The sequence below is a fragment of the Akanthomyces muscarius genome, chromosome 1 (genome assembly GCF_028009165.1).
Source record: "Akanthomyces muscarius strain Ve6 chromosome 1, whole genome shotgun sequence".
Classification (NCBI taxonomy): Eukaryota; Fungi; Ascomycota; class Sordariomycetes; order Hypocreales; family Cordycipitaceae; genus Akanthomyces; species Akanthomyces muscarius.
In genome coordinates, this window is record NC_079241.1 from 2,009,626 (window position 1) to 2,031,604 (window position 21,979).

General features: G+C 48.6%; 7 protein-coding genes across 9 annotated transcripts; 2 read left to right on the forward strand and 5 right to left on the reverse strand.

The window, feature by feature from the left end:
- Positions 1-604: 604 nt before the first annotated feature.
- On the forward strand, positions 605-2,995 carry LMH87_005633 (uncharacterized protein; the record flags this gene model as incomplete). The annotated part of the gene is made up of 4 exons (XM_056203385.1): positions 605-676; positions 825-1,064; positions 1,145-1,244; positions 1,314-2,995. 4 exons carry the CDS (start codon positions 605-607, stop codon positions 2,993-2,995), a joined length of 2,094 nt encoding a protein of 697 aa, XP_056058849.1.
- A 291-nt stretch (positions 2,996-3,286) lies between these two features.
- Positions 3,287-4,678, reverse strand: LMH87_005634 (uncharacterized protein; the record flags this gene model as incomplete). 3 transcript variants are annotated; one of them, XM_056203387.1, is made up of 7 exons in its annotated part: positions 3,287-3,443; positions 3,497-3,524; positions 3,698-3,966; positions 4,079-4,149; positions 4,216-4,221; positions 4,285-4,340; positions 4,660-4,678. In XM_056203387.1, 7 exons carry the CDS (start codon positions 4,676-4,678, stop codon positions 3,287-3,289), a joined length of 606 nt encoding a protein of 201 aa, XP_056058850.1. The 3 variants fall into 3 exon arrangements, with proteins under 3 accessions (XP_056058850.1, XP_056058852.1, XP_056058851.1); XM_056203388.1 differs by having other exon boundaries at positions 3,411-3,443; positions 3,497-4,025; positions 4,079-4,146; XM_056203386.1 differs by having other exon boundaries at positions 3,411-3,443; positions 3,497-4,025.
- A 2,879-nt stretch (positions 4,679-7,557) lies between these two features.
- Positions 7,558-8,074, reverse strand: LMH87_005635 (uncharacterized protein; the record flags this gene model as incomplete). Its single annotated transcript, XM_056203389.1, has 3 exons — positions 7,558-7,750; positions 7,836-7,895; positions 7,962-8,074. 3 exons carry the CDS (start codon positions 8,072-8,074, stop codon positions 7,558-7,560), a joined length of 366 nt encoding a protein of 121 aa, XP_056058853.1.
- Positions 8,075-9,997: 1,923 nt separating this feature from the next.
- Positions 9,998-10,481, reverse strand: LMH87_005636 (uncharacterized protein; the record flags this gene model as incomplete). Its single annotated transcript, XM_056203390.1, has 3 exons — positions 9,998-10,118; positions 10,205-10,270; positions 10,330-10,481. 3 exons carry the CDS (start codon positions 10,479-10,481, stop codon positions 9,998-10,000), a joined length of 339 nt encoding a protein of 112 aa, XP_056058854.1.
- A 3,035-nt stretch (positions 10,482-13,516) lies between these two features.
- LMH87_005637 (uncharacterized protein) lies at positions 13,517-14,659 on the reverse strand (the record flags this gene model as incomplete). The annotated part of the gene is made up of 3 exons (XM_056203391.1): positions 13,517-13,667; positions 13,720-14,196; positions 14,271-14,659. 3 exons carry the CDS (start codon positions 14,657-14,659, stop codon positions 13,517-13,519), a joined length of 1,017 nt encoding a protein of 338 aa, XP_056058855.1.
- Positions 14,660-17,619: 2,960 nt separating this feature from the next.
- On the reverse strand, positions 17,620-19,096 carry LMH87_005638 (uncharacterized protein; the record flags this gene model as incomplete). The annotated part of the gene is made up of 5 exons (XM_056203392.1): positions 17,620-17,777; positions 17,827-17,983; positions 18,042-18,388; positions 18,437-18,753; positions 18,849-19,096. 5 exons carry the CDS (start codon positions 19,094-19,096, stop codon positions 17,620-17,622), a joined length of 1,227 nt encoding a protein of 408 aa, XP_056058856.1.
- Positions 19,097-19,893: 797 nt separating this feature from the next.
- Positions 19,894-20,963, forward strand: LMH87_005639 (uncharacterized protein; the record flags this gene model as incomplete). Its single annotated transcript, XM_056203393.1, has 3 exons — positions 19,894-20,030; positions 20,130-20,231; positions 20,858-20,963. 3 exons carry the CDS (start codon positions 19,894-19,896, stop codon positions 20,961-20,963), a joined length of 345 nt encoding a protein of 114 aa, XP_056058857.1.
- Between the last annotated feature and the right edge of the window lie 1,016 nt (positions 20,964-21,979).

Here is a 21,979-nt window from a genome sequence, read left to right on the forward strand (position 1 = left end):
CAGTAACTACACCAAGGTACTGATGGTATAGCGGCTGTGGGAATCCATGGCAGCTCAAGTTAGTGCGCACATCGCCCCTCTCGTACGCTCGCATCCCGGGAATCATGAGCGTCCACCAAACGACTGATCCAAGCAAAAAGGCAGCAGCCAAATGCAAAAGTCCGATGCCAGCCCACTGTACGCAGCCCACTGTACGCAGCCCACTGTAGTCCGTTCCAAGACCCCTCATGCCCTCCCGTCGAGCCACTTGCCATCCACCACCGTCCCTAGGTACCTCTACCTTACCTATCTTCCAGCGCCTCAACGCCTGCAAGCCCCTCGATCCTGCTGGAACCCCGCTAGACACGCCGCTGACAGCCTTTTTCTTGCAGTGCCGGACCCCCCAAGCCGCCTAAGCCAGCAAGCCCCCCCAGTCGCTCCCCTCTTATTATCTACTAACCAGCCCCATCTCTCTCAACGCCTCTTCCCACCTGCCTTGGCCTTGGCCTTTCAACGACATATCCACCGTTTGCGCCCTCGACTCAACCCTATCCGGTTTCCTCCCACGAGTTCTATTGCCTTTTGGGATAGAAGCATGCTGCGGCGCCAATAACACGCGTCTACAATGGACGCCAGCCCCAAGGACAACGGCCAGGTGCGCCCTGCCTGTACAGAGTGTCAGCGGCGCAAGCAAAAGGCAAGTTGACAAGAGAACCACCCTCGCCACCGTGACGGACGACTGCCCTCTACGCCCCTCGTCTGCCATTGTCAGGCTGGCCGTTCTTTAGCTCTTATGATCCGTTCTACACTTGAGGCCTCAAAAACAACATCTAACATGCATCCAGTGCAACCGCCAATGGCCGTGTAATCACTGCCAGAAACGCAAGGTCGCCGATCGCTGCCGCTTCTCCCACGCCGCCGCCGGCTCCTCAGAGCGAACGCCCTCTAGCGGAACCCGAAAGCGCAACCGCAACGGCGACGAGCAGGAGCCCGAATCCAGCTCGGATGAAGATGGTGCAGAAGATTTTGCCGCCATCGGCTACGGTGGCGCGCACTTCTTCACGAACCTCGAGGTCCAGACCGAAGTAAGACCGCGTCGCGACATCGAAACATGGCATCGCTGCACCCCCGGCCGCTACCTGTGCTAATTCATCTTGCGCCTTAGAAAAAGCCGAAGCCTCCTGCAAAACAACACTCTGTCACTGCCTCCAATTGTCATCAGCTAGAGCGTGCACTGCAGGTGCTTCCTCCGCGCACCACAACAGGCCAGTTTCACAACCCAGATAAACCTGCCTGCGTTTTCAAACACATGAATGCTAACAGTTTTCCAACAGATGCCCTAGTGCAAAATTTCCTCTCCCGTGTCAACTACCACTACTACATCATCTACCCCGCTGCCTTTCTGCAGGAGTATCGCGAGTGGTGGATTGGCCGCTTCGCCTCCCAGCCTCTGGGTCTCCAATGGACTTGTCTGTTGCTCATGGTATGCGCGTGCTCGACACAGTACGCAGATCCCGATTTAAAGAGGAAGCTTGAGATGGAGCTTGGTGAGCCCTTGTATCGTCTCTCCAACAAATATCATAATGCTGCCCGCGAGCTTCATTCCGTCATCCCCATCAGCAGCAACCATATCCTCAACGTTCAACACCTACTGCACTCTAGCTACTGGTACAAGTCAGAGGCTCGCTTCGTCGAGTCCTGGCATGCGCTCAGCACTGCGATCCGCGAAGCCCAAGCTCTGGGAATGCATCAAGACCAGCTCGCTGGCTCTATATCCGAATTCGACTTTGAAATGCGCAGGCGTCTGTGGTGTGTCCTCGATACCTGGGACTGGCAAATATCGGCTCTTCTGTCCCGGCCAAAGCTTATTGACCGCTCCGAGTGTATGGTTTCCTTGCCCGCGCTCACATTAGAAAGTTATTCTCCTTCACCTCTACTCTTTATGAAACTGCAATCTGAAGTCATCGGCGAGTTGGCTAGCCGCTTCGGATCCCCGCGAGAAGTCACGTCCCCTGCTCAAATTGACCAGTACACCCACGTCATCATGAGCTGGATGCAGAGATTTCCACAGGTCTACAGCCTTCATAACCCCGACACATCCATCGATCTCAAACACAACTGGGTAACGTTGCATCGCCACTACTTGCACACGATGGCATATTCCATGTTGTTAGATCCTCTCCGCGCATACATGGCAAGACGGATGACAGCACAGTCGCTCCGCGACGACTTGAGGATACGCGATGAGGGCATCGCCTACACGCTGAAACTCATGTCACACCTTTCCCACTTCTTCGAGTTCCTGTATCCCAGGGATGCTAAATTCCATTGGGCTCTGTTTTCCATCTTCGACACAGCCGCCGTTCTCTGCTCAGTCATTCTGCACGATGAAGACCGCTGCATTTTGAACCGACAGGAAATCCTCATGGCCATTGAATCGGCCAGATCCATGCTCGAGCGGTTGGCAGCCGAAACACGCACTGCAAAAACATCATACGAGATATTGTCTAGATTGGCGAAACGTATCGAAAACCCATTTTTGCCTCCGAAAATGGCCGACAACCACCACAAGCGGACCAGGCTGGTCGATGATTCGCTCACACCACCTTTTATGCAACACGCCGATGTTTCCGTCGGCTCAAGCGACGTGGACGACTTTGATACCTACTCGGCGTCGCCTGTCGGCAGTGGTGGCGTGGCTCAGAGTATAAGCAGCACTTCACCTGCCTACGGCTCCGGCTACGTAGACGTGTCGGCGAGCTACCAAATGCCCAGTAACATGGCGCCAGTTCACAATCGATACGACGTAACATATACCATGCCACCGACTTCGCAGGCACTTGCCGACGCCGCCTTGATGCCCGCGCCGCCCAATCCATACATGCCGCCGACTCCGCGCGAATCGTACGCGCAGCTCTCACTTGACGGGTTTTCGGAAGAGCAGTTGGGTGATTTGGCGACTCTTTGGAACTACCAAAGTCTGGATCTCAATTTTGTGCCCAGCCAAAATGTCTAATATTCCAAATGTTTTGGCCCGCGCGAATCTTCTATATCCATTTGAACAACGATGTACACAAATTGGATGCAGGAATTTTCGAAGTCAAGGTATACCCTCATATCCGGCGCAATTGTTTCATTCTACAACGCTTGTCTCATTTTAGGCAACACGCGGCAAAGGGATCATGGACTGGCGTTGAATAGGAGATGCTCAATTTGTGCATTATTTCCAAAAACAAAATAAAAGAATATATCCTGCAGCACAACAATGAAACGTTGCAACATACACCGGGCGCCCAAAGCTTGACTCTTATCCCATGACCAGCAAGTTGGGGAAAAGGTTTGCTTGTGCACCGCTTGGCTTGTGCCCTCTGTTCTGTCGTACTGGTTGTGACTGGTTGTGACAGCTGCCGCCTCCGTCGTACAATCCCATACTAGACGCCGCCCCCCCTGTGACATGTACACGTCTACCGAAGTCTATAATACAGCCGAGGAAAGAAAGGGAACAGATGCGACATACCGTAAAATGACAACTCGCGCCATCAATCCTGCGAGACTGGCTCAGCGTTGGCAAGACACGCGCGCTACCTCCTGGCCGTCCCTGTTCTATCCCCCGCTCGTCTTCCCTTCTCGTCACTCCTTTGTTCCTGCTGCCCGCCATTCTCTCCTCGCCGCTCCAACGAGGCTCCTTGGTCGACGGCTGCTCGACGTGTCGGCTCACGAGCAGACGTAGCGGACGTGTTCTGCGCACCGGCAGGCGCTTGCGCAGACTCCTCTTGCGCATCCTCGGCGCGGCGGTGGTGGGCGAGTAGGCGGGCCAATGGCGTCGTCTCCCTCCACGCGGCGATTCCGTCGTCGCGGCCGCATTCTGGCGGGGACGATGACGATGGAAGCGAGGACAGCGCGAGTGTTGAGCACCAGAAGCTCGGGATGCTGGGGTCGGGACCCGAACTTGGCTCTGCAGCACCGAGGGGTGGGTCGTCGGGATGGCTGTTGGTGCAGGGACTTGTGTAAGTAAAAGGGGACCCGGAGCTCTCTTGACATGTATCCTAGCAGACTTTGAATACGGTGTTGAGATCGGAAGGGCATGGGAGGGGCTTACAGTCTAGGGGAAGACGGATGCAGATGCATGCCAAGAGATGACGCCGGCGGAGGCGATGTCATGGTTGGCTGCTTGTGCGCGGGTAAGCTTGCCATGAGCATGGAAGATGAAGGGAATATATTCTGACGTAGACCTACAAGAGTCTATTGCGTGTTAAAGTATTGCTGCGACGTAAATGAATGCAAACTTTGATGTAGGTGGCCTACGCAAATGCAGGTTGCGATGCAGATGTGTGTATTTGTAGTGTAAATGTATAGAAGCGCTGTGCGCCGAATAGCAAGATACAAAAGAGTGATGTGGGGAACCAAGGGATCTAGCAAGGGTATTATACAGGATAACAATGTTATATAAAGGAAAGATTGAGGTATTGAAAAAGTAAAGTGTCCAAGAGCCGTCATCTCTGGGGAAACTTGGGCGACCTCATAGACTTATACATGTCGTTTCGCTCTCAAATGGCCCCCAAAAAGCGCAGCCCGCCCAACCTTTCGCGCCCGTCACGAATGTCTATAACGTAAGCCCTCGAGCCGCGATCGGGTAGAGGACGGCGAGTTTCCTCCTTGTCTCGGTACGTGTGCTGTTACACGTCGGGTTGTACAGCATTGCCGTGTGTGTGTGTGTGTGTGTGCGTTGGTGCCCTATACCATACCTCTGTCGTTGTTACGCCCAACACCGGCAGAGTGCAAGCATGTGTCTGTCTGTGTGTCTGTGTGTCTGTGTGTCTGTGGGTGTGCAGCCGATTTGGATTATTACACATGAGGCAGCGGCAAACACTGAGCATTTGGACGGGCATGTACCGCTGCCCCTTGACCAGCCAACCAGGTACCGCACGATCGCTGGGTTCGAAGCTGTGACTACGCCTCATCAAGTGATTGGGAAGAGAGTGGACTGTGACAGTAACTCAAAAGGACCAAGGCGACGTATGGGACGTCTGCGTTAGGCGCTCGACTACGCTCCCCCCCTCCCCTCCTCCCCGCAGTGTAAGCGGGAGAGGGAGGAACAAAGAAGAAAGGAAAAAAGAGATGGACCATAATAAAACAGACCATGATTGCGACCCCATCTGTTGTGTGACTTTGTTCACACTGGTGTAGCCAAACGCCACCCTAAAAGAGCCGCCCAACCACCAGTCGTCGAGAGCTCAGGCAGGTCCCGGCTGCCCGGTTCGGCCAGTGGGAATCTAGTGCGGCTTCATGTGCGACATTGCACGCATGCCGTCCAGATGCGTTGGACTGCCGCGTGATGAATAATGGTCGACATGTTGCCACCCACCCCTGTACTCGGACCCCTGGCTGAAAAAAAAAAAGGCAAATCAGACAAAGTCTAGATCGCACTTTCCGCGGAGAGCCTTGGGCACAACCCAAACCGAATCGTGATGCCGCCAGGATTTCAAAAAAGATTCATGCCCAACGTCCAATCTCGTCTCTCCGCGGCAAGGGGGCCGCACTTGCTTCTGAGACGAGCAAGTACACTTTGAGCTGAAGCCTCTCCGGGGCTGTGCACGACATGGTGTTCGACTGATGATGTGCTGCGCGCGGCGGCTCGCAGCCCCAGCGCACCGCAGGCAGATCATCACCCCGCCAAATAATGCACAGGGTGGGTGAGAGGGCCTGATTGCTCTCTTGGTGACCAGATGAAGGAACAGGGGTGAGGTGAGGCTGGGACAAGCAAGTATCCACGACGTGTAACTAGTTGGCCAGGCAAGGGTACCTGGGCCGATTTGTATCGGTGGCCGCTCTTCTGTCAGCCTCGTTGCCCTTGAAGCAAAAAGACTTGTAACAAAAAGAAAAGGAAAAAAAAAGGAAAAAGGTTCCAGGCCGACCTCCCTCCGACGCCGGGGAAGCTATGCCGTCATATGCCACCTCTGTCAGCCTTGCCTTGCTCGCTGCCCAACGACCCAACCACACACACGACACAAGACAGGCTCTGCCTCCGCGGCCAGCTCGAGCGAGTATCATCTGGACTCGGTTTCTGCTAAAATAAAGAGAGTATGTGTCACACACGTAGACGAGGGAAATGCTCTGATTTGCTGCCGGTGCCGTGCGTGCCTTGTTACCGCTTCCTGCTTTCCCTGCAGGCTCGGGCATGCATTTCCGATGACCCATTTTTGGGCGGGAGACGGGCTTCGACTCGCTCGGACGGAATGCGCCGCCTTGGCTTGCAGATCGACGGCCACAGGCCAAAGGAAAAAAAAAAAAGGCCCATAGGTGACGGACACGGATGCTGTACAGCCTGGGGAGAGAACCGCACCCAAAAAACGAACAAGTGAGCGACAGCGCACCGCGCACAAGTACTTTTTTTTCCCTTCCTTTGGGCTGTAAATCAAGTTTTCCGGTGGTCATATGATGCCAATACATGTAAACTACGTTACAAAGTCAAAGGTGTGGCTTGCAAGTCTCATCCAGATGCGGCCGCTCGCGCGGGCTCAGCCTCTCCGCCCAGATGTTGATTCGCCATGCCCTTTATACCGGTCCGCCCCCAAGATCATGACCGCAAGAAATAGAGCGGGCGGCTAGACCAAAAACTAACAGCGTCCCATTGGGCAGGCATTTTCTGGGTTTTTCCCTATACGTGGGTAGCCAGGAGTGGAAGATGCATATGCGTTTCTGCAAGGGTGCTGCCCGTCACACGGCTAGAACGTCACCTGTACACGTGGTTTGCACAGGCGAATTTCCAGATGCGGCCTGTCCGGGGGCGGGAAAACTAGAAACGAATTGATCCCTAGACACTTGTACTATCGGGCGTTCCGTCAAGCTTTTTCTCTTCTTGCCGGCTTTCGCCCGGGCTGGGCTGTGGTAGCCTTTCTTCGCTGGATGGTGCGCGCGCGCGTGTCCCGCCTTCTTGGGCCGTTTTCTTATTTAGCGGAATGATGGTTATCGCGAGGCTTTTGCCCAACACGAAGCAGCCAGCGCCGTCATGTGATGACTGCAGGATCGCTGACGATGTGTTCAGTTTGCCACTTGGTGCCCGAGCGAGCGAGGTGTATCTTGAACAGGTACAAGGGCAGCGAGCGGACTCTGCGGTCTGAGCCCAAGTCATAGGGGATGCTGCAAAGTAGGTAGCAAACTACTCCCCCGGCGGGAGTAAGGAAAAGGTGCAGCTCTCGCTTGACCGCCTGTTCAGGATCTTTGGGCGCCGAAGTGACGTGTGTTTTTGTGAAATGTGGTGAGTGATGGCTGCAGTCTTTGCTTTTACGCTCAGCACGCAAACGTGCAAACCGCAGCATCTCACATCAGATAGATACGTAAGGGGCGAAATTTCATCTTGTTACAGACGCTAATACATGTTCAATAGCTCATAAAACGAGGACAGACAAAAATAAAACAGTTTGCAATCTGGCGGAAATACAGAACAGCACCAGCAACATGACAGAAGTTGCGGCATCTCGGCTCTTGCCGCGCCAACAGTTCCGTCCTTGGTAAAGGAAAATTCAAAAGGAAATGTAAATGCAATACCAAACAACGACGCACTCGACGTCATTTTCTTCACTTCTTCTTCTTCTTCTTACTACTGCTGCTATTCTTCTTGGAAGAGCTCGAGTATGGCGCCTCGTTGGTGTAGGGGTTTGTGTCGGTTCGAAGAAGCATCTTGTCGCAACTTCCGTCGGCAAAGTCGCTTGTCGGTTGGCGACGCATCTCCTTTCGCGCATCCACAACTTCCTGCGTCAAGGTTTCGGGCCTGCCAACAACACAACATGTTAGCAAGTTCTGCACGTCGCTAAGATGAGCAATGTGTGTGTGTGTGTGTGTATGATGTTGCTCACTCTGAATACCCATTCCACACTTCAATAGAACCAAAGGATGCAGTCATGGTTGTGTCGCAGCTTTGGCGCAGACATATTGTCAGCCAGTGAAAAAAAGAGCGGGCGAATATCGTCTTCACAACTTACCCTTCAGTCTTGGGATCGTATGCCTCATTGGGGTTTACCTGGCCGGCGCTGACTTTTTTGCCGTCGCTTTTGCTGCCCTTGCTGGTAGTGTGCTTCTTACTTGAGCTGCCCATGTTGAACGAGATGGATCGACGACTTGCAGCGCAGAGTTGTCAAAAAAGAAGAGAAAGAAATGGCAGCAGAGAGCAGTGCACTGTAAAATGGAGAATGGAAAATCACTTTATTTCCGATCGCTGAACTAATATCACATGTAGCCAAGGGATGTGATGCGTTTTATGTATTGCGTTGCGGCTCACACACAACCAAGATCTCATGCAATAGCTAGCTAGGCGAGGCTGAGCTTTTTGTTACACAGAGAAGGATTGGTGCCCAATACACCAACCGTCCTTCTGTCACCGCGGATTGAACTGTGATTGCCAGGAGAAGAAAGGCAATTTGATTGATCCGTTACCGCCTTTGGGTTGCACCTGATTGAGAATCAATTGGCCTTTTGGGCAGCCTCTTTGCGACGGTACCTGGCTGACAAACTACAGCGAGTCCGTGGGACGGGCGCAAGTGGTTCGCAAAGGCACGAAGTCCAGCGCGACCGTTGGGGGCCGGCTTTTGGCACGGCCTGTGGCTGTACTCTACAGACGACGGGTCTGCCACGAACATGAAGACTTGCATCATCAACTCTCCTTGTTGTAGTTCGCATTTCGGGATCGCGTCTTGTCCCGCTGGCGGTTCAAGCCTTCAGAGAGCGCTGCCATGGATGCGTGTTAGTGGGACGGCCAGCACATCGATGCACGAGGCAAGGGGGCAGGCATCAGGCAATATTGGTCGCTACTCGGAACGGAAAAATCGTCGCATCATTTCTCAGCTTCTCGCCTTCTTTCCTCCACCGCATTGCTCCGGAGCTCTCTGCGCCAGCAAGAGAGACATGAGCGGCGCGCCCGCACCTATGCACTCGTTGCTTATTCCCCCATGCACGACCTGGGACCCGACTCTCTGGATACACTAAAACATTTTTTTTGACCAGCGCGCCCCAGCCGACGATAGATGGGCAGAAGAGGAGCCAGACCCCACGGCCCGGGCAACGTGTCAACATGCTTGCAATCTCTCTTTCCCCCTTGTCGGGACTGTCTGACCCAGCTGGCCGGGGCGGTGGAGATGTCCTTGCGTCGTTCCAATCGTCTTTGCTCTTCTTGCGGGTTGGCCAACGCTTGTCCCGGTAGCGTTGTTCCCGCCCTTCCCCGGTCCCGGTTCCAAGCTGCTGGGACGGACGAGTGGGTTGTTAGTCCCCTCTTGTCGACAGCGCCGGCCCCCAGCCAGATGGGACAAGGCCGCGCCCGCCACACGATTCTGATAGCTCGCTTGCATATGCGTGGAATATGACGGCGGTGTGTCCGTGCAGTGCAGGGGCCGCCCGAGTGAGCGCTTTTTTTGCAGGTTCACGACGAGGAAATGTCCTTGCTGCAAAGCCTGCCGAGCTGGTCAACGACTGCGAATCAACCTTGGGAAACTACGCCCGTCCGTCTATCAGAGCAGGCAAGGCTGCGCGGACTAGCTTTGGCCGCAAAGGCTGCGGGATGGAAAGTACTGACCATGGGGTAAAAACAGGACGTTTCACCCTTTTTCATTTCTTTTTCCTCGACCCATTAAATTGCTGAAAGCTGCACTGAGGCTCTGAGACATGCTGATATGCCAATGCAGGCCGACAGTCAATTGGATCATACCCTAGAATGGGCCGACTGAGATTGCTTTCCACACGCACCACGGAATGTGAGAAAAGGAAATTGGAGGAAAAGCCAAACTTAGGTCACAACTACAAAGTCTTTTGGTGAGCTTCCAGTTTCCTGCTAAAGGAACATGGTAGTTGGCAGGCAATCAGAGAACAAACAGAGCACACCAATTTCAAACTCGAAGTCACTTGGATCGAATAGGAATTTGAGAAATACTAGAAAAACCTCTATTGCGTCTACGGAATTAAACAGAACGAATGTAACGAAACAGCTATGGAACCTGGGCTTGGAATTCTGCAGTGGTACTCTGTTCAGTCACTGCCGCACCAGCCACTGTATGGGACCGTGGGCCGGGGCGTCGAGGCCATACTCTTCTTCGGCACGGAGAAGACCAAGTCTTCTCTTTTCCTGCGATCGAGTTTCGTTTGAGCGTCTCCTACGTAAGGTAATTGGTAAGCATTGGTAGCCATTGGTAGCAGGTGGCTGACGAGATGACCCGACTGGAGTGACGAAGTGACTTACTTTGGTTCGCCAAGGACGAGGGTTTCAGTAGAGGCATATAGACCGCTCCTTCTAAGGTCTCCGAGTCTGCGACGGCCATGGCTCAGTACTGAGGCCCCTGAAGAGGCAAAGTTGGGAAGACTTACTCGGCACGGCAGCAGTTGACAGTCGTCGAGTCGGTCATGGTGACAAAGTCGGAAGAAGGCCAGATGAGTAGATACTGAAAGGTTACAGACACCACTGGGCTTGCAGCGAGAAGATGGAATGAAGAGAAGGAGCAAAGTTTCTCGAGCTCCATGAAGGACGGCTCTTTAAATAATACAGCGCCAGGGCCAAACCCACTGGCTGTACCGACGTGGTGGGAGAGGAGGGAAGGGAACTGGCAGGGATTCTTTGGCTGAGATGCAAGTGCTGGCTCCAAAAGCAATGTGCAGCAAAAGGCCAACTGCACGAACTGTGCAAGGTACTAATTATATCCCTCTCATATCGAGGAGCCTGCCAGAGGAAGCTCTGCTCTGCCAGTCTTGCCTTGGAGCCGACCCCGTCCACGTCGGCGCGATACCGATACAGTGTGTGTGTGTGTGTGTGTGTGTGTGTGTATGTGTGTGTGTTAACGCCACACCTCTACTTTGGGAGTAAATTTTCTCTCTTGCCCCCCTTGATAGTGCGAAAGGATCTTGATTGACCGAAAACGTGGGAGAGTCCTGCCAGTACTCATCTGGCAAAGACCCCGAACGACAAGGGTGGTGGGGGCGCGGAGCAACACTCAGGACGCTGCAGGACGTCAGGACGCTGCAAGACTCCAACTTGAATTTTAGGACTCTTGGTCTTGTCCATGCCGGCTCTTGGCTCAGAAGTGAGCACCGCCGCACTGAATCCGGCCTGTTGTCAGTTGCAGCCCTCACGTCATCGGTACAGAACGATGCAGCAGGCAAACAACAGAAGGACTCGTGTCCTCATACTCTTGCTGGCGCGAATATCAGCTAATTACACCATTTCCCAACAACTCTTTCCCGGTCCCATACCATCCGCGGATGCCCTTAGTAGGTGCCGATGAAGCACAGATCTCGCTCTTTCACCAATAGCGCCCACTTGACAGCCCAGACAACGAAAAGGCCAATGCGGAGATGCGCGATGGTGAAGACGCACGAAACAGCCTTGTCAGGGCGCCTCGTCATCATAAAAATGACAAGTGATTTGAGCTTCTTCTCTTTCTTTCCCCTGCATGCGTGGTGCCGAAGAATGACGGCTGCGAGGCGTGGGCAAGACGCCAAACGTGCATCTCAAGTTCGTGGCGCCCGGACAAGCGACAGATGGCAAGCTCCCTCGTGTTATTCTAGAAGGGGGCATCGGCGTACATTTCGTTTAAGCAGATCCTTGCCCTTACCAGTGATGGCTCGCCTGGCTCAGCCAGTGGGCGCTTGTTCGTTCAGCGACTTGCAGCAGCCAAGGCGGGGTCGCTGTGTGTTGTTGCAACATGGGCTGAAATGGGCTGACGCGAGCCCCTGGCATGATGGCCAAGCAAATGACAATCTTGTTTTTCTCCTTTTCCATAGACCATGAAGTCCTAGAATCGATGAAGCGAGACTTTCGGGAATCCATTCCAGAAGGGAACATCTTTGGTCGCCTGGCCAGAGCGTTCCAAAACGGCATGTCAGGCTGAACCCCTGAAACGTCTTGCCTTTTCGTTTATGGGACAAGGGGGGGGGGCAGAGCACACGCGTTGAATTTTCCAGAGAGCTGAGCATCACCGTTAAATGATGACGGGCTGTTGTAAATTTAGGCGAGATCCCGTTTGAGCAACATCCTTGAGCGAGGACACGAACCGTGGGGGAATCAGGCAAGGCGTCGAGAGATTAAAAAAAAAAAACCGAACGGACAAGACGCCAGAAAGTGGCGTCCACAAGGCAGACGTTGGCAGCCACAGGCCTAGATACTAATAAAGTGTGCTCCTCTCCCAACCCTTGTTATCTGCAGCGGCACATCAGATCAGCGGCGTGGCTGGCCCAGGCGCCTGCTGTCATTTCTCCTCTGTCAATCTCTGCTCCGGCGCCTGTTGTCACTTGCCTGCCAATCCGTGTCCCTTTTCGCCCTGGTGTCTGTTTCAGCCCGTTTTCCCTCGTCCGAAAAACAAAGGGGGACAGCGCCTCGTCGATTTACACCTGCAGTCAGCGGCCTTAAATTTGCCCTCTGCATGACGTTAAGGCTTTTGTCTCCGAATGTCTTGGAACGCAGTCGGTGGCTTGCACCTTACGAAAGTGGACATTGACAGCACCTGCTGTTCTTGCGAGCAGGACCGGGGGGGGGGTTCTGGGCTGAGCACAGCTGGGCGTCTTGATCGGCAGCTAAACCGGAACACCCTACCCTCGATCGCAAAATGTAAATTAAAAGAACGGAACCCTCGATCGCAAAATGTAAATTAAAAGAACGGAACCCTCGGCTAGCGAGCGCACTAGAAACGAATCGCGGGCTTCTCTTTCCCCCGCCCGTGTTTCTTCGCGAAACTGCCAGGGTATAAGTACAGTTTTCAGGCTGAGCTCGCCTACGTTCGCCCACGGGGGGGGGGGGGGGGGGGGGTGCTAAAAGAAGGCTTCTAGTTATCATTTGCTATATATAGGAAAAGAGAAAGAAAAATACAGAAGATCAGAAAGATCAGAGGAGGAAGAATAAAGCGCTAAGAGAATAGAGAGAAGGAGGACAGAGAGAACAGAGAGAACAGAGAGGACGGGGAGAACGGAGAGGACGGAGAGAGCGGAGAGAACGAAGAAACTGGAGAGAACCAACAAGGAGAAGAAAAAGATATATCTAAAAATAAAAAGATAAGAGCATTCAAAACTAAGAGTAAAATTAATGAAACATTCTGCAAGTTTCTTTTTTTCATAACAGTAGCGTCATTTGTTACTGTGACATGTAATATTTGCTACAGGAATGGCCCTTTTTTAAGCGGAGAAGACGCTGATATGTACCATTTATCAGAAACATTGATCATCGAGTTACAAGAACATGACCCAAGGATCGAAATCTTCCTCATCCAAATCTTCAGTCTTGCCCGCGCAATCTTCTGCCGGAACCATGCTGTTGCAAATGCCAAGTGCTCTGTCAGAAACCGCCCTGGATTCTTCCTCTCGCCCGGTGCGTTGCAAAACACGGCCCTTTTTGTAGTTGGCGCGGGCGGCCTCGGAATTGTGATGGGCGTCCGAGTAGAAGATCTCGAGAGCCTGATCCAACAAAGCGCCGCAGTATGCCATTCGTATGAAAGAAAAAGCACGACTTGTGTTGCTCAAGCATTCTACTTGCAGCGCTGTTGGGCTGTCCCCAACGCGTGCAAAGTAGTCAGAGTCTTTGACCCAGCCATCTCCAGTCCTGGTGGTGGAGGTTTCCCACCGATCGCTTGTGCTCGAGGCATCGAACTTGCAGCTTGAAGCTCTTGTCTAGCCGGCCCTGAGCGGCCATCGCATTACCCCAGCCGAGGTACGGTTTTCCACTCCCATGGCAGTCAGCTATTGAAAGCGCCAGTATAAACCCGCCGCACTTACACAAAGGAAGAGTGGTCGTCCTCGCCCAGCTGTTCGATGCGTTTGGCCAAAACCTGCTCAAACATTTGCGCTGACTTTTCGTGATGCCCCAGGCTGTCATGCACGAGTGCCATGTTCATTTGGGCCATTGTCGTCGCTTGCTTCGTAAGCTGGCGCAAGTCTCTTAAAATCGTGTACGAACGCTGAGACTCGCGTAGGGCCTCATCGGGCTTCCACTGCGTCAGGCAAGCATACCCAAACTCGTTGATGGCGATTTCGAAATACGAGTGTGATCTTTTGGCTTCCTCACTGAGGAGAGTCTCGAGTTGCTGCACGCAACGGCCAAGGTCCATATATGGGCGCTGGTGGTTGCTGTTTTGCATCTCGAGCTCGCCCCGGTGGAAATGAAACGCGGCATCGACCAGCTGCAGCTCCGTGCTTGGGTTTCTTTCTTTAGCTGTGCTTCTCAAAAAGTAAAGAAAGACAGAATCTCTGGCCCTGCGGAGAATCGAGAATCGACGGCACAGAAATATTAGCTGGTGCCAGTCTGCCGCCAGAGCGCTGGAACATACGTCAAAACATCCAACGTGAAATCCATCCAGTCAATGCGCAAGTCTATGTTAGCCGTCTGCGGGTCGAATCGCTCATTGTACTTGAGTGCAGATAGACAGTGAGCCCGGCCTTCTGCCTCCAAAATGTCTGGACAACTCCAAATCCATGCAGAACTCTTGGCCATCTTGCGCCAGGCATTCTCGTGTCCGCTGATGCTGATCACGCTGGGGTTCTTTGTCGTGGATGTGGAAACTGTAGAGGAAGTTGTGCGAAGCTGACACGCCTCGCTGACCAAGGAGGACAAGTGAAATGACGTTGCACGTCGGATTGAAGAGGAGCTGGCACGTTGTATACGAAATAATACTGCCATCTCCATAGACTGAACAGAATTTTGTAATTTTTGTTTCATTTTATTTTTAGTTCCAATTTGGAATCAGAGTACTTGATGCGATTGAAATCTTTTGTCACAATCCAGCGTCGTCAACCTTGCATGCGGGTTGATGCCTTGCAATAAACTAGCGGTCGGTTAGATACAGTGGTTTCTCAGCCTGTCATTTTTTCTTGTGCTGCCTCACTGCCGGTCTTGTCTCCGTCTTCCGATCGAAGCCCAAGCGTCCCCGCCATTGCAGCTCGGTGGTTTCCTGCCCCTAACAACAGCTGCCAAGCAGCTATTGAACCACAATCCAACTTTCCCAGGTTCATTTCCCAGACTGTCCGTGTATTCGCCGCCGCTATACACGGGTTTAACTAGGAGTATATAGTAAATCTGAAGTCTAGCCACCTCTTATTATAAGTCTAATATCCTATATCTCTTGAAAATAGTAAGTACATATTATAATATAATTAATAAGCGAGTAGCGCAAATAAGCGAGTAGTATGTTTTGCCCCACTTATTATAATACTAGATAACACACTTAATATATATATACTATACTGCCTTTATATTATAACTATAAAAAGCCTAATACTTTATAGTAAGTAATAAAGTTTAACCTTTTTTCTTTTAATATAATATATTTTTAAAATACTATAATTAATTAATTATAAAGCCTTATATTTATAAATAAGAATTACTCTTTTAAGTTTTTTTTTTTAAACTTATAATAATAACTTAATATTAAGGCCTATATTATAACCTATATAATATAAAATTAACTTATATAAAGTAATTTAATTTAAAATAGCTTAATTCTTAAAGATTATAATTAGTCACTTAAAAGTGCCCTCTATTATATTAATATTTAATATATTATCTATATAAGAGTAATACCTTAATATTAGAGTATATAGAGTATTCTATAAGTAGGTATATAGCTTTTTTTAGTGTTTATATTCTTAGAATTATATTAGTACTAGCTTTAACTATAATAATATTAATATAGCTAACTAAATACTATATACTACTCTTACTATTTAAAAGATAATATAAGCTTTTCTCTTTTAGCTCTTTAAATATAATTTATATAACTTTAGTCTTTTTACTAAGTTATATAGTAACTATTATAGCTTTAAATTTATATGCTACTTTAAGTAGTAAAACACTACTATTAATAGTAGTACTATTATTAGCGAAAAGATTAACCTTATTACTTTAAATATTAATAATAGCTAGATTAACTTTAATAAGTTTCTATATTAGGACTTAGAAAATAAAAAGAAATACTAATAAATTGTCAGGGACCTCGAAGCTATATAGTGGATGCTAGGGATACTCGGCCACGGTCTGGTATTGCTTGATCTTTTTGATCTCTGTGGCCGAGTGGTTTACCTAGCGCCCCGGTTCCTCACAGGATACCAGACCGTCACGGTGCACTGTATTAAGGATTGCGAGCTGAAGGCGCCTAGAAGAGGTCGCTGGTTCGAATCCTGGCTGTGGATATAGTTGCTAGGTTGGCTGGGGTATTACGGTACGGGGTTATCGGTACTAGCGTTCAACCAGCTAATCTTCGTCGCGCTGATAGGTGAGCTGTGGAGGCGGCCACAGGGAGCCTAGGGGTCCTAACACTATATACTTCTAGGTGGTCTAACAGGTGGGTAAGACCTATAGTAGCCAGGGACGGCTACGTGGAAGGAAGGGCAGCCTGTCAGGGACCTCGAAGCTATATAGTGGATGCTAGGGATACTCGGCCACGGTCTGGTATTGCTTGATCTTTTTGATCTCTGTGGCCGAGTGGTTTACCTAGCGCCCCGGTTCCTCACATAAATCTTATAGAGAACTAATATTAATTATATATTAACTTTACTATTAAGAACTAGTACCGCCCCTTACTAAGCGCTAAGAGCACTATATCTATTTATAATAACTAGAAGAATAAATGTATACCCTTATATAATAGATATACTAATAATACCTATATATAAGCTAATAACACGTATAGTAAGTATATTAAGAGCCTACTTAAGCAGCTAGCCTAGTTTAACATATATAATATTTACACTAATAGTGAGACTTTCCTATCTAATAGCTTTATAAGCTATCTTACTAGTATATCTATTAAGAAGGCAATTAGGGCTATATCTAATTTTCCTCTTATAAATTAATTACTATTTAGTATATATTTAACCCTTTTCTTTTAATAGTACTTACTATCTTCTAAGAACTAATATTATTTAATAGGCGCTTACTTATTCCTTATACCTTTATTTAAAGTAATTAAGCTAAATATTAATATCCTAGTTTAAGCTAGTAATACTAGTAAGTAGTTTTTATTTATAATTTTACTGTTTTCTTTATTTTTTTAGAATATAAACAACTAGATACATAACTATAACACCCTTTAGTTAATTACGCCTTAAGTGTTTATCTTAGCTAAAATCTAGGACTATACTATTAGTGGTAAAAAGTATAGTAAGTATAAGATAGTAGGCAACTTTAACTAGCTACGTGTCTATAAGGCTAGCTATAAGGTGCCTATATACTAGCTTAAAGCAGCGCTTATAGTCTTTGCCTTAATTATATTAAAATAGAGCTTTAAGTCTATTTAGGTAGACTAAGTATTATTTAAATAGTATAGTAGAATAAGAATAGCTATACTTAAAAGTTTTTAGATAATTATACAACGCAAAATAGTATATAGAATATTTAAATTTAGAGATCCTATATAGAATCGAGCACGGCCAAGCCAGACTCTAACTCTGTTAGCCGACGCTAGCGCATCGTGTTATTCGACCACGATAGAAGCGTAGGAGCAATTTATTAGGAGTAACGAGTAGTCAAAGATTGACACGGAATTTAACAGCTCCCAATCATCTATATTATATTCAATGTTGGGGGTATGGGCTAAGTCCAAGAGGCACGGCAAGCCATCCATTACGCCATCAAGCCTCGTTCCACGATCGAACTCGGCCGGTCTAATACTAATCGATCTACTAATCGAGGAGTGCTAGCGCATCGCGGGCAGAGATTCGGTCTTGGGGTCGGAAACGCATAAGCCCCTGGATGACGGGGAGCAGTGGTGCGAGCTCTGGCTCTGGGACATCTTCTTTGAACCTCGTCTCGAGTTCCGTGGTCGAGTTGGCGTCGCATGCTGGGAATCATGTTAGTTCTCGCTTTGCTGACCGAGAGGTGCCACTCACAAGTCTCAATAGGGTCGCTTGAAGCTTCACGGGTTCTTTGCCGTCGCGACTCCCATTCAGGCGGTAGCGCTCCGATAAAGTCAATCATCTGATTCACAAGAGAGTCGTCATCTCCCATATACATGAAGGGACATGATGCGAAAATGAGGGAATAAATCTGCCAGAATATTCTATCAGTCTTGTGTGCTATTTCAAGGCGAGAAAGGTAGACTAACAACATGACCAGCACGCCAGAGGTCAACTCTGTAGTCAAAGGTGTCCTCAAATATCGTCTCAGGTGGGCATATTGCATTATGCTCAGCCTCACTACTCGGAACCTGGTCGCCAACACGAAACAAATCACATACGTCGACAAAACGTAGATCCTCTTCATCCTCATCGATCCAGTCGTCCCACTTTGCAGCACCAACGAGCTGCTCCGGCAAGTGTTTATCATCTAGCGGCGATGCATCTATTCGTAGCAGCTCTGCCGTTTTCAGCTTGCCAAGAGCTATGATGAACGCTTCGTTAGAGACATTCGCTAAGTTGTTGACAGAAAAGACGATGTTGCTGCAGTCGATGTCTAAATAGTGTCAGCCCTAATAGTTCTCGAGAAGATATCGCTATATACCTCCATGTGCGAAGCCTGCTTCGTGTAATGTTGCCGTGGCATCGAGAACCTGCCTCGCCAGCCGTAGTAAGTCTTCTAGGTCGATACGCTCACTATAAAAGCTCTCAATAACGGTTTTCAGTGAGGGACCAAGAACCTGCATGACGATACATTGATGAGCACCATTAGGTCCATTATGAACGAAGTCATCATAGAGTGCGGGCATCAGCTTCGACGTGACTTTACTAGCGTGCAGAGCCTCCAGCGCCAAAACTTCACGCCTCGAGGCACTGCTCATATCTGCCCTGGATATCTTTAGTGCCACCAAGATATCAGTTCTGTCTAGAGTTAGCAAAATGGACAAATAACACAAACAAGATATCAAGACAGAGGTGATAGGATGCAGAAGGGAATAAGATAAAGATAGGCGTACATGGTGTCCTGAGCGAGCCAGACGGTGGAAGAGTTGCCCCATCCTAGCTTTCGAACAACTTTATACCGGCCGTCCTTGAAGATATCTCCTAGGCAAATAGGATGGCAGCCACCTAGGTCGTAGCAGTTTAGGAACTCTTGGTTCCAAAGTAGGTTTGATACAGGTTGTGTAGTAAAGCCGTCCCGAATATCAGCAATAGTTAAGCGGCGTTTGCGGCTTATGGCGGGGGGGATAGACGGTGCTGACATAGCGAAAGAGACGATACAGATGTGATAGGCTAATACTTTTTGATGAAAATATCCCTTTCTGTTGCGTAGTCGCTGAAAGGAAAATGGTGAAGTTTTTTCCCGAGTCGATGATAATGGGCAAGGCACAATTTTTTTTTGGCGTGATCGCCACCAAGTTAGGCTAAAGTGTTTGTAGGGGCTGTGCACGTGCATAGATACCTGGGTACGTAAATAGGTAGATAGGTACATGCTAAGGTAGATACGTATCAAGGTAGATACGTATCAAGGTAGATACGTATCAAGGTAGATACGTATCAAGGTAGATACGTACTAAGGTGTTGAGCTAGATACCTAGGTGGCGCCTGGTAGCTGTACTAGTTAGTACTTGAGTAATGCGGCCAGGCCGCCAACAACATGAGCCCCTCAAGCTGCGCCGGGCTGAGATTGAGATTGGGGCTAAAAATAGTCTTTCTTTTCTCTTTTTCTCTTTTTTTCTTCCGTTTATTGTTTTGTTGGAAGTGTTCCCCTCACAAGCTTGTGCAGTTTATTCGCCGTGATGCCACCTCTGTGTACCTAGCCTGGCGTAAGGCGTCGGGCGTTATGGAGCTATCATAACCAGGCCAACGAGGTTGACACCTTAGAGATGGCAAGATGCTCCCAAGGAAACACATCCTACCACAGATATGGCTGCCAGTTACGCTCCTGCCGACCTAAAGGTGAAGAGGTGTAGAAATCGTAAGCCCATGTAAGTAATCGGCCTATAGACATGTTGTTGGTTAATGCGCGCGCGCACACACACACACACATAAGCACAAAAAATGCCTGTTACGATTAAGTACTATTCCAGTTCTCGCAAGGAATTCCGGCAGAAGCATGGGGCCGAATTTGCCGATTATATAAACGAGCCCGGAAACGCCCAGCTGGGAGCCCTGGTGTTTGACGAGGCGCACGTCATGTAAGTCTACTTTGGCCCTCAACACCGTACTATAAACAGCCCTTCTCCTGTCCACTATCATCTTCAGGCACAAATATCTAAAAAAAAGGCCTACAATAGGAACGGCATACATGAATCGCACGCGAGTGAGAAGGACCCGCAAAAGGAACCTCATGCTACAGTCCAACTATCTAACCAGGCGCTCCGGGACCAGGGCGCCTGGTATACAATGCACTGGCGGTCTGCCCCCGCCATCTCTGTCATATTAAAGAAGCCGGAGACGGAAGAGAACAAGGAAAAGTCGCAGCAGAGCCGCAAGGCCAAGAAGCAGCGGCAGAGGCAGCGGCAGAAGAGGAGGGAGAGGGGCGAGGAGGTGGAGGAGGAGGAAAAAGGAAAAGACGAAGACGAAGACGAGGCCGAAGATGAGGCCGAAGAAGAAGAAGACGAAGACGAAGAGACAGAAGAGGAGAAGAAGAAGCGAGAAGAGGAAGATAAGAGGAAGAGAGAAGAGGAAGAGAAAGACAAGGAAGAGAGGATGAGGGCAAAGAGGGAAAGAGCAAAGGAGGCCAAAAGAAGAAGAAAGGAAAGGAAGAAGAAGGAGAAAGACGAGGATAGTCAGGAGGAGAAGGAAGAAGAAGAAGAAGAAGAAGTGAATAAAGGGAAGAGAAAGAGAGAGGCTGAAGACGATGAGGAGGAGGAGAAGAAGACGACGAAGAAGGAGAAGAGTAGTTAGTTCAATGATTTTGTAATTCATTAATCCACACTTGTTTACCTTCACGATCTACAACTTTGCTATACTAGGGCAATGAGCCAGTGAAATCTCCTGAAAATAATACTTTATACAACAGTATTCAAGAAACGCAAGTTTACATTAATGGATGTGCTGTATTCACTCATAACTATCACGGCAACTCGTCTAGTCAACACAAAGCTACGAACCAATACATCAAGTGAGCCCTTGTATTAGCCATAAAGGCCCACGATTTCACATACTATGCCTATTCGGCATCGTTGTCCAGGGCTCCGCTGCCAGGCCCGTCTGGCACGCACGCGGCCGGATCGTGCTCCCTCGAGAAGCCCTTTCAACGTGATAAGCGCCATGTGATAGAACCTTTCGCCTAAGTTTTCATATATCGCTAAAGTACCGCACTACCCGATCCTAGCCTGTCCCGTAAATAGCGTAATAATCTCCTCGCTTCCCTCTTTAGATAGCTTCTAGTGGCGTTTTATCGCTACGGTCGGCTTCGTGCTATCTATGCCCTAGTTCTAGATGCGCGTCTATATAAACGGCCACTACTCTACTATTAAGCGGCCTATTTCTATACCTAGTGGAGGATTTATAGACTAGGTGTACTTAGTATATATAGCCTTATTAATATATAATAGGTCCTTCTATTTAACTATAGCTATATTAGTGGGGTTACTAAGACTAACCTTTATACTAATAGTAGACACCTTAAAGTATAAAACTATAACTAAAGGCCTACTATTATTAGTTCTAGAATAGAATATAAGATATAGCTAGCTTAATTTAATCTTAATCTTAATTCTAATATAGTAGTTATTTTAACTATTTATAGGAAAAATAGTATAGTATATCTTAAATATAGACTTAATTATAATATAGTGTTTAATTATAATATTTTTAGTTATAAATATTTTATTTTATATAATTTATATTTATTAATAAAAGAAAAAGTTATAAATAAAAGAGAATATAATTATTATTTTAATAATTATAAAAGCTAAATATATTAATAAGCTAAATCCTACTCTCTATAAGCTATAAATTAAAATATAGTTATATAATATTATTTTAACTATTAAGTATTATAAGTTAAAATTATATTTATTTTATATTTATTTTTATATAATTAAAAATATACTAATAAGTACCCCTCTCTTTTCTTAAAAAGGCATATATATCCTAGTTTACTATTAACTACTATATTCTAACTTATATCTACCTA